This window comes from Acanthisitta chloris, unplaced genomic scaffold (genome assembly GCF_000695815.1).
Source record: "Acanthisitta chloris isolate BGI_N310 unplaced genomic scaffold, ASM69581v1 scaffold1245, whole genome shotgun sequence".
Classification (NCBI taxonomy): domain Eukaryota; kingdom Metazoa; phylum Chordata; class Aves; order Passeriformes; family Acanthisittidae; genus Acanthisitta; species Acanthisitta chloris.
This window is the reverse complement of record NW_008675147.1, coordinates 76093-87279: the sequence shown is the minus strand read 5'-3', so window position 1 is coordinate 87279 and position 11187 is coordinate 76093. Positions and strand designations below refer to the sequence as shown.

The following is an 11187-nucleotide window of genomic DNA, read 5'->3' as shown; positions in this document are numbered from 1 at the left end:
ATTCCTGAAGAACAGCTTCTAAAAGACTGAGAGGCTGACTGAGATATCCTTGTGGATCGTTGTCCAACTTGACCATGCAATGATCAACTCCTTCAGATAAAATTTTTCTCAGCAAGGTCCTAGTTTTTCCAATGCAATCTGCTAGTTTGCTGGTTTCTTCTACCACTGCCTTAGCTGTAGCTAGAAGGTGACACAAAGAGAAGGATTAAATGTACAATAAAGAAAATATTTTCATCTTACAATAGACATTTTACATGCAAATAAAGCAACTGAAACTTAGCAACATTGATGAATCTACATTCAGAGAAATTAATTTCAAAAGGCAAACAGTGAATGGTGTTAAACAACAAAGAAACTTGAACATCAGAAATTCCCAGTTGTGTGGTCTTTCATAATACATGCTGCATTTTAATATGAGCATTGTTTAACTACAGACATGAAAACCAGACAGTCTTCAAGTTCAAACTGTGCTCACGACCAAAGCAGGCACTATGGACAGAAACTGCAAGAAGTGGTCCAAAAGAAGTGAACTGACAGGTCAAACAAGAGATTAACTTCAAAATGCACACAAGTTCAATGCCAACATGTGGTGCTGGACACTTGAGTTATGCAGATAATAGCAAATATCCCACTTCTGACAGCAGGTCTTAATTGCTCCAATAAAACCATCTGCATGAATGATTTCACTTATAGCGTATCGAATTTTAAATGCCTTGCAGATTATTATTTTCTGATAAACACAAAACAAGTGAACTAAGAGGAATACCTGATATTGGATATATTTCACAGGTGTAGATCCTCAGCAATCTCAGGCAGCAAGTGCCCACAAAACGCAACCTTTCTAAATCCAAAAGAGTAGCAGTGTACTGGAAGCCCTTAAGACCACGAAGTTCTTCGACTCCCAGCACCAAGGTTGTCCAGCTCCAGTGAAGAATGCTCAATAAAGATTCGAAGCATTCCTGTTTCGGGGTATGAGGTACAAAGACAGATTTTGTGTTAAAAACAAGGAATGACAGTTTGGCATCAGTATAAGATCAAAAGCAAATAACATCTATACCCATGTTTATTGTGAAACCATATTTATGTCTTCACATATCTACCATGCAACACACAAATCCCGTTTGGTTCAGATTTTAAAAAAGCCACTGAGAATGTAGGGGACACTTCACGGTAATACCATGCTAGAAGTCATTTATAGCATACATTACAATATGTGTGTTGAAGTGTCTCAGTTATTTAAAAAGTTATATTAAGAACTATAATACAGATTTTTCAGTAAGTTTTACTTGCTTCATCTGCATAATGCTGTAGTACCTACTTCTTACATAACACATTTTTGTCATAAAATAAAGACTTATCAGGGCTGTTTTCACCTTGTTTTTAAACAGTTACGATCTTCAGAACCATGGCAACTATATGACACTTATAGTACTTGAAAGCTAAACAGAAGCATCTGATAGTCCATGAGAAATTTGAGGGCTTAAAATGTTTTGTTTGTCCCAAAATTTATTTGTACCATTATTAAATACAGTTAATAATTTTAAAAAGTTGTATCTCAGAAAGCAAGCTACAAGTGCTTAGTATTGAACACCTTCAAGCTGCAACAATCAAGCTCATTGTTCAAAGTTAGATATAAAATGCCTAATGCTCTAGAAAGCCAGAACTCTCCTCTTATCCCAGATGAGTTCTGTGGTGAGGGATAACACCAGCAAGACAATGAACAGGGAGGATATAATCTGAAGTATTAAAGGTCACAGGACTTGAGAGCTTAATGCAGATGTTTTTAAGTGAACATTTATATTAAGGGTAGCTATTAATATGCTGATAACAGATTACTAAAAATGCAAATAATGTAGATAAAACATTTGTAGAAGAAATATGAACAGGAGAAGATATTCTGATAATGAGATTCTTGATAGTACTCACCACTGAGACAGTTCTGGCAAAAGATCTCTTCAAAATATGTACAGGTTCACTGGTTTGCTGTTTTCCTTTGGATGCACTGCCATCACTTGTTGGCAACCTGGAAGAACAATTTTAGAACCGACTTGAAATCCCCAGTTGGTACTTTTAGTATTTTTTGGGTTTGTGTTTTCCTTTTTTTTGTTTGTTTTACTTTTAGGATGTTTTACTGTTTGTATCGGTCAAGTGGAACAGAAAACAAAAGTGAAAAAGGTTTAGGCTAATTGTCCAAAAAATGTTCAATTTCAGCATAACTTCCTCTAGTTCCTAATCAGTCTAAACCAGTAACCAAATATCTTGAATTCTGTTCAACTGGCAGAACTGACAATTGAAAATAAGGTTGAGATTTAGTTACATAAAATTATTACAAACATTAACCGTACTTCCTCAGATGACATCAAGACCAGAAGAGTTATTCCTTAACGCTAGTTTTGTGGAGGCAAAATGTATGTGGAGGTGAAAAATACAGGCAGCATCTATTACTGCAGCACCTTTGCTTTGGTGCCACTCATTGCTCTTCAGCCATAGCCTTTCCTGAAAGGCCTCAAGGCTTGTTTGTCTTTCGGCTACAGCCATCGAAATCACCCAAATGATTTATAGCTCATGCCAGGACTTTATGTTCATCAGTCAAAATGAAACCTCCATTTTGAGAGATGGGGGTCTGGGGACAGAAAGCTTACTGGCAGAACTGAGCTGTGCTGGTAAGGGACCTTGAAAAGGACATGCTTAGAAAGGACATAACTCATGAACTGGTATGATGAAATTCCAGGTTTCAGAATCCATGTGGGGGCGGGGGGAATATGTCTACATACATATAAAATCAATACAGTGGAAGAGTTCTTGCTTTTTACACAGTTACATAATATGTATCGTGGGAATGACAAGCTTATGGTAGATTTTTGTAAAGCTCTGTTCATTGTTGGCTTTGAGTTATTTTTCCCCGCTAAAATCATCTGTTCAATAGTACACTGTTCCTAAACTGAGGCCTACTGAATAGAATACTTCCCACCTAGCAAAAAGTAAATATGTTATATGAAATCTTGATGTTCTACAGAAGTCTCAGAGCTCATGCAGAACAAGGGCAAGAAAACCAGCAAAAACATAAATGTTAGCATAACGGATTTATGACTTTTCTCAAAGACACCAAGTTTTCCCTAAATTTTTCAGATACTGATTTTCTTAGCTTAATGCAATAATATTTTCATGAAACATGGTTACTTTAACAACTTTTATGCTTCTGTTTGAAAAACGTGTCAACAAATTCTTCCAAATAGAGGTCAAAATATTACCTGTACAGTAACTGCGGAATCTGCCCTGCATTAACATCCGTACCATTATTTGATTTCTTGGAACTTTTAAACTGAAATACAACACTGAAACACAAATAACCCAATTATTATTCAAGTCATATTAGAGCTCTTCTTTTGTATTAAGAAAAAAAAAGAGAAAAATATATACCCATCATCTGTAGTAATAGAGGCCTGTCCATGAGACCCACAGTCACTGCTGGGTCCTGACACTCTAGCCCAGGCTACATACCACCAGCCAGCTTGGAGGAGTACTGGTTCATCAAACATCATTGCATATTTCTCTCTGGGAGAAGTAAATTTTCAAAAAAGACATATGTGAATTAGCTGTTAGACTAATTTTTAAACAAAGAACACCCTGCTTATAAAAGAAAATTGAAAAGTAATGGAATTATGTTATTAATCACAAGTACCTATTTATAATAAAAATCCAAAATATTTCATTGAAAAATATTGCAGTAATTAAAAAAGAGTAATTCAGAAGGACCCACAAATGCCTGAGTCCAGCTTGATTTGCATTGTGAAACAATCAGATACCAAATGCCAAATAGAGTAAGGAGATGTTAAATTTACACATATAAACCCAACTACATTTAATATATAATAGTGCAAGTATTAATTATAACCTATTAATTCAATTTCAGAAAAGTTTTGTAAGTGACAAGAGCTTTCACACAAATTCTTAGCAATTACAATGAACATTAAAGTAACAGAATATGTATTTAGGGGATTGATATATAAGAATTACACCTGAAAGAATTGATCATGCATGACTGAATTTAAAATTATTTCATAACAGGGAATGAAAAAGCAGCTACAACATGGCTAACCCATCTATATGCACAAAATCAAGCAATAACTGCTTGTATTGTAATAAACTGAAGCACAATAACCTTTGTTTCGGCTATGATAATTCCAAATTGCAGCAAGTTTAATGATGAGTTGTTGAATGCAAATACCCATTTCTGTTTGAAAGCAAACTTTGGACAGAACTATTTGGAAGAGCTGCTGCAACATTTTGTCTTGTCACCTCATGACAGGAATATGGAATTTGACTTTGATTTATACAAGAGCAAGAATTAGATTATTTATCTTCTTTTAATTTAGTAACATCGTGGTTTGGTGAGGTATTTGGTGTGTCACTACTTCCCCCAACACACTCTGAGTGTAGGTTTTACATCACTAGCTACAAAATTCCAACGATGTAGAACATCTCTGTTGATACTTAAAGTGATATTAAAACGTGTATGAAGAAAATAAAAATAAAGATCAAGAAGCAGGTAGAAGTAGGTAAGCTAAACATCCTACCTAGCAGCACAATCATACGCTAAGACATCTGTCTCAGCAAGGAGGTCTCCATCAGTCTCATGGTCTCCCCCATCTGGACCCAATTCAAACAACTGGTGAAGTAAGAAAACAGGTAAAATTATGTCTTAGGTGTTAAAAACCTCATAATACCACTTCTTCTCCTCTGGCATTCTGGAAACTGTATACTACTATACTTTTCCTTCTCAAAGGAAAGAAATAGCAATTAACACTAACCTCCCAGCCTTATGTCCAGATAAATTTTTAAGTGGAGAAACTTCCTAAATCTTGCAAGCAAGTCAAATGCAGAGCATCTAAAACAAGGCAAAGTTGGGCAGAAGGTGCAGGCTTTCCATCATAGACTGAAATGCACTGAATTTGTATTCAACTTCTCTAGAAAGGAACAGCTTGACTATTTACCAAAGCTAGTCAATAGTGTTATAAACAGTTGCTGACTAGGGCAAAAGCTGACACCTTCTCCAAGAGAGCTTGGTTTTCTTACTCAAAAATCAATTTTACTGTTTGATGAGTTTGAAAAAGGACACGTCTGTGACTTCTCTTCCAAATACCTATTTAATACACAGTTTGTCTGTGGCAGGACTTGGTTATAAGCTAATCCTAAACAATCAGAAACTATTTCAAAAAATAATACTAAAGTGCCTTCATACAGTTGTTACCCTTAGTATTAAAAGAAAGGCATGACTAATGTTAAGTTTCTTGGTTGTCCTTAATCATTTGCAATTCTCAGTCATGCTAAACTAGAATAAAGTACAACTACTCAGTTTGAATTTGCTGTTATCTTATGCAAATATTATTGCTAAGCATATGCCTTCCATTTCCCTAAAACAAACCTTAATACTTATTCATCTGAAAACACAAAAAGAAAATTCCATAACCCACTAAATGACATGTTGCAACAATAACATATTCCAAATATACACATGGAATACAAATCTCAAGCAGATATTACATCTTCCCTTACAGTTGTCTTTCATGAAAGCACTGAAACTCTTATTAAATATGGGAACAGAAAGTACTTACCAGAAACCAAAGCTGTTATCACACTGTGTGTTTATGTGAGGTTTTTGTTTATGCAAAGCCAGGTTCATTTATTTTAAATGAGCACACATGCTCCTGTTGTAATCATCCTTACACTGGGCACAAAGCAAGCTATAATCATATTTAGATTTGGCACAAGGCAGTGTTAATTGTGTTCGGTGCCATTCACTCTCAGTTGAAGAATTCTAGCCAAGAAGCTATCCAGAGAGCAGCCTGAGAAAGAAGTGGCAGGGACAGCATGTAGAGGCCCAGAGAAGTTGCTGAGAAATGCTCATTAGGTCTCAGCCTTGGCAAACTGCACCTGGACTAAGCTCTTCTTGAGCTTATAAGAAACACTGTTCTGGTCCCAGGAACCAGTGCTGTCTAATGAACTAACATGTATGTCTCAAACATTGATAAGTGGATGGCTGTGGAGCCAACCAAGGACTGTTGGTGTTAACATGCTGTGAGAAAGAGCAAGTTTTGGCTACAGAAGGGGGACCATGCAGAGGTAGGGCAGCACCTGACTGGGACAAACATCCTCAGTATGGTTCCTGGGGATGAGAACAACTTACAGAAAGTGAGAAACGTATCCTGAGGACAGAGGAACCTGTCCATAAAAGGCACCCCCTACTGTGCCCATAGGGGCTGCTCCCCCTGGACACTTTGCCACCCAGATCGATGCTTATCAACTGGATCAACACTGAAGCTGGAATGAAGACAGGATTGACATTTCACTGACTGGATCGATGCACGAACCAGGACTAGTGATCTCTTTTTCCCTCTCCCTTTTCCTCTTCTCTCTTCTTTCTTTTCTTCTTATTCTCTTTTTCTTTCTTTAATGCATCTCTTCCTTTTTAATTTCTCTTTGCTCCTTCACCCTAACCCTTTATCAAAACCCCACTGCTGTGTGCTTATGTAATAGGTCAGGGACTAGTATACCAATTTCCATGCTAAGTGTGTAACTTCCTAACAAAACTTTCTGCTTGTTTGCAGATCCTCTGACTCTTCTGCCATTCCTTTCGACCATGAGCATTTATGAATCTTAGGTGCTTCCTCCCCTTCAGGGTGGGTTGTCACATGTGGGAAGCAATGGCTACTGACATGGAGTCTCTTTCTGCTTTAGAGAAACAGTCCCTCATGTATGATGCAGGACATGATTTTAACCCGAAGTCCACAACACCAATTTTCTGCAGGGGGAGCTCTGAGCTTTGCGTAAACAGATCACAGCCATTTTGCCCACTACCAGATCAGCTCAAGACACTTCTAAAAGGGCATAGCATTTAGTAGAGGTAAGAATAGGCCAATTCATGACAGTTAAGAATGGTAATTCTCAGATCTCTACTTCACTCGCCATACCTGCACAATGCTTTTAATATACAGCAAATCACTCATTCATCGAGAAATAAAATTAGTGATGTTAGACAGCATTTCTGTAGATCTGATTTTGAGACATAACATTGTTTAAAACAAAACCAAAAAACCTACCTTTATTTTAGCAGTGTATTCACCTCTACCTCCAAAAAGACCAAGACCACCTAACAAAATATCCGTATCGGCACAGAAACGGATAGCCTCTACTGAGTGGGCTGAATAACCCCAGCCTCCTCCATGACCTGCAGAAAAAAAACCCAAAAAAAATAGAGTTAAGCTTAGTCTTTTATTCTGCAAGCCTCATCAGCTTGCACTATAAAATTTTAGTGTGTACATACTTTCAAATCTGTTAACAACACTATAGTCTTCTTTAGAATAAACTTTCATTACTGCTTGAGTCTCTTCTTCTGTGTTTGCTACACCCATTTTTAAGTCCTGCATAGCAGCCAAAGTATCAAGACAACCTAAAAGAAAGCAAAACCAAATAGAATTCAGAATTTATTACTCTTGATTCTTCAGAATAACTAAGAAATGTGATTAAATTTATTTTTCAGCTTTTCCAATCATAGATAAACTGCCAGCAACATCTTTCCCCATCCCCTCTTTCTATACTTTTCATTATCAAAAACCAGTTGAAGTAGTACATGAGTTATGGGCAGATTTGAAAGTCTTCATAAAAGTAATTTTGTTTCATATAAAGACATATCTAACATGCCTTACTCCGATTCAGGCAGAAAAAGGTCCTGTTAAAGTCAGAAGTTATCACATCTCTAGTACACAGTGAAGGAAGCAGGTCAAGGAACTAATGACTCATAATAATCAGTGAACAAATGAGCTAAAATAACTTCCAAAACTGTGCTTTGAAGCATTGGGTATGTTGCATATGGACAGCTTATACATGAACACAGTGGAATTCATTTTAGTTTTGGAGGGCTTTTTAGACTACAAAGGGAAATCGTATTACTCTTAGTGACTAAATAGACAAAGCTGCAAAGGGTAAATTTAAAGTCTAGATATTGCATTTACTTTCACATAAAAACAGTTTATTGAAGAACAATTCCTTCTAGGTTTGTTTTTCTGCAACTCTAGGTTAAGAGTATCAACTTTGTTCTGCAGACTGTCCTAAAAGATCATCTAGGAAGGTCTCCTACTTTATTACGCTGACCTCTACTAGCAGGTTCCATAAGAATTCTAAAACCCTCTAGCATCATTAAGATGGCAGAAGATAACTGTTTTGATCAAAATTAAGGCATATCAGTCAGATCACAAGACTTAAGAGCAATGGTGAAAAATGGCAAAGTAAAATTTTAAGTGAAAAAGAAGTCAGAAAGCTGTTAGATTACAATTCATTTATATATTATGTTACTTTATTTCATCTAAGATTCTGGCTCATCAGTTACAAATGTATACCTAGAATGTGCAAAGCTGCATGAGATCTGGTGGTCAGAGCTTTAGAACCCGTTGGTAGAGCAAGCTCTGGACTCAAAATACTACACCGGGATTGCATGTCTGGAGCTGAGGGAAGTCTGGAATCTGCAACTACTGCATTGTAACTCCACAGTTCCCTGGCATTTGGTCGAAACCTGGAGCAAGAAAAAAAACCAGAATGAAAAACCTCTTTCACTTACTAAAAAAACCACCAAATCTAACCAATAATTGAATTTAAGAAGCTATTTAATACAAAATTGTACCAGCAGATCTGCTGGTACAAACTCTTGGACCCTTATCACACCAAATACATACAAACTTTACTAGCTTAACACTACAACAAATGGAAAGACAAAAACATTCATACTGTACTTCAAGTCAAACAGTAATATTATGGGTTTACAAATTCCAGAAAATGTTAGACACTTTTCAAAGCTAATAAATATTAAAATATTATTACGAATTTAGTATGAAGTAGCTAGCAAAGTACTAAATATAACAGCATTGTGCTCAAGAATTATAAAGATGCCAAGTGAAAGGCTTACTCACCTTCAAATAAGAGTAAAAAAATCTTGATAAATCAAATATATTTTGTTTGGGCTTTTTTTTAAAATGGATAACATTGCCTCATGGGTTTTTAAGGGATTATGGAAAAGGTCAGCACAAACAAGGGAATACAAAGACTTTCTATACTATAGATTGACATGGAGAAAAAGAAAAATAAGAAAATGAAATCTCTGAAACCACTATGTAAAAGGAAGAAACACAGGCCTATGGGTGTGTTCTGAATAAGCACAAAAGGAATTTTCACTTGATAAAAGAGTTGAAAAAAACTCTTATTCACTTGAAAAAGAGTTCTAAAACTCCACACAGGGTTAAGCTGAGAGAAAGAAACAGTTTTAACTAAAAATATTACAGGACACCATATGTCGTCAGGATTTCAACAAGACAGCAATGTTCAAGTTTATACACACACCAAAGATTATGTAAGCACCTGAATTTCACTAAGAGAGTAAGTCACAAAGCTGTGAAGAAAATCATTAAAATCTACGCTACAGAAAGGTGTCTCTCTGTACAACAAACTGAACACTTCATTTCAATAGGGATGGATAAAAATGCCCAAGAATAATAATTAATACACCAAATATTTGATTACTAATAGGCATATACATGAACATATCTCCTCTTTAGGCTGTCTTACTATTTTCTATAGAACAAGAATGGGATATAACAGAGCAATAATTCTGCAGTCTCCAAGAATCCACTCTTCAGTTGAGTATTTAAACTCTAGATTTAGGTCTACAGTCCATAAAGTATTGTAAGACAATAAAACACCTCAATTCATGTTTACCCATAATATTATTTCTGACACATGACTTTGAGCTTCCTCAAGCTGAATAACAATTTTACGGTGCCACAGCAAGTTGAGTGTTATCACCTCTCCTCTGAAACTTGTGGCATTCCCATGGCCACTGATAACTGCATTTTTCACACACAGAGTCTTTCAGTGGATTTAAACATGCTGATAACACAGGCCTTTAAGGGAAGTGGGTGCTACTCCTATTTCTAATCTCAGCATAATATAAGTAAGAACTGGTACCTAACCAATGAGATTCAAACAATCCTGGGGATATGCAGAACTACAACCATCTAAGGAACTTCCTATGTCGTAAAGAAACATTCCTAGCAAATACACATGCTTCAGTGTTAACTGGCTGTTAAGTTCCTGGTTCCCAATTTTGGATGAAGACATACAAAGTAGGATGCAAGTAGCTTTTAAAGACATGATTCTAAATGATGCTATCTTTTCCAGATAAATGCAGGCTAGCTGGTTCCCTGCTTTATTCTAACTGTGATTATTCTTATTTTGTCTTCAATTTAAACACAATCCATCACTTGAACTCAGATGACAGTTGAAATTTCTCTCCCAAATCCTGGCTAATACAGCTTTCAAATCATTGCTTAAATCACAGCTTTTAAATCAAGAATTGGATGTTATGCTTCTGTTTTGAAAGAAAGGCTTATGATTGATGCCTGCCCAAAGACTCCACACCAAAGACTGGGGGTGGAGTACAACTAATACAACTAATTTGAATGCCTACGCCATCTAAATAAGTATCTTTATTTTGACCTCCCAAAATGTCAGAACTGAAAAGAATACCATTGCTGTACCCCTTCTCCTGTTCAAGTCTTAACCGCTAACACCTGAGAGAAGGATGACAATTGAAGGCACATACTTGTGGCAGCTGGCTACAGCAAGAAAATTTGTCAGTGAAAAGTAGATGGAAAAAAAGGGAACAAAAGGAGTAAATAAACAGAACAGGTTGGAGACCCCAAAATAGACTAGAATGACAATGATGCAACAAAGGACAGAAATTGAAAAAAAATGTTTGTTTTGGGTTTACTTGAACAAATCATCCAAAAAAAGTGAAAAATATATATGGAAGACTAAAAAGTGTTTTCCATTTACTAGGGAAATAAGCATAATGAAATCCCCAGCCTCCCGAAACATTTTAAAAGGGTTTCTATACTATTAACTTTAACAGCCACACTTGCCTCCAAATAACATCATAGACAGGATCCAGACACACACCAGAACCTTGAAGGTCTTCCTGCTCAGAATCATTGAATGTTTTGCAACTGCCATCTACTTTGTTTATCAGAAGGCATTTAAAAGGAGGAGGTTCTGATATTGAAGCTGGTACCAAGCCTAGATCAGGGAGCAAAAAGAGCAAACAAAAATGAAGACTGCACTCATTAATGCTTCATGCAT

General features: G+C 36.3%; 1 protein-coding gene across 1 annotated transcript in view; it reads right to left on the bottom strand.

Moving 5' to 3' along the window:
• Nucleotides 1-11187, bottom strand: part of MYCBP2 (MYC binding protein 2, E3 ubiquitin protein ligase) — a gene marked incomplete at both ends in the record, with an annotated part of 94603 nt that overhangs the window by 26684 nt on the left and 56732 nt on the right. The window contains 10 exons of the mRNA XM_009075586.1: nucleotides 1-180; nucleotides 767-959; nucleotides 1927-2023; nucleotides 3252-3335; nucleotides 3421-3555; nucleotides 4578-4669; nucleotides 7101-7228; nucleotides 7325-7450; nucleotides 8397-8569; nucleotides 10971-11124. The exon at nucleotides 1-180 is cut by the window's left edge and continues 95 nt beyond it. Coding sequence (XP_009073834.1) covers nucleotides 1-180; nucleotides 767-959; nucleotides 1927-2023; nucleotides 3252-3335; nucleotides 3421-3555; nucleotides 4578-4669; nucleotides 7101-7228; nucleotides 7325-7450; nucleotides 8397-8569; nucleotides 10971-11124 — 1362 coding nt within the window. The remainder of the gene's footprint in view (nucleotides 181-766; nucleotides 960-1926; nucleotides 2024-3251; nucleotides 3336-3420; nucleotides 3556-4577; nucleotides 4670-7100; nucleotides 7229-7324; nucleotides 7451-8396; nucleotides 8570-10970; nucleotides 11125-11187) is intronic.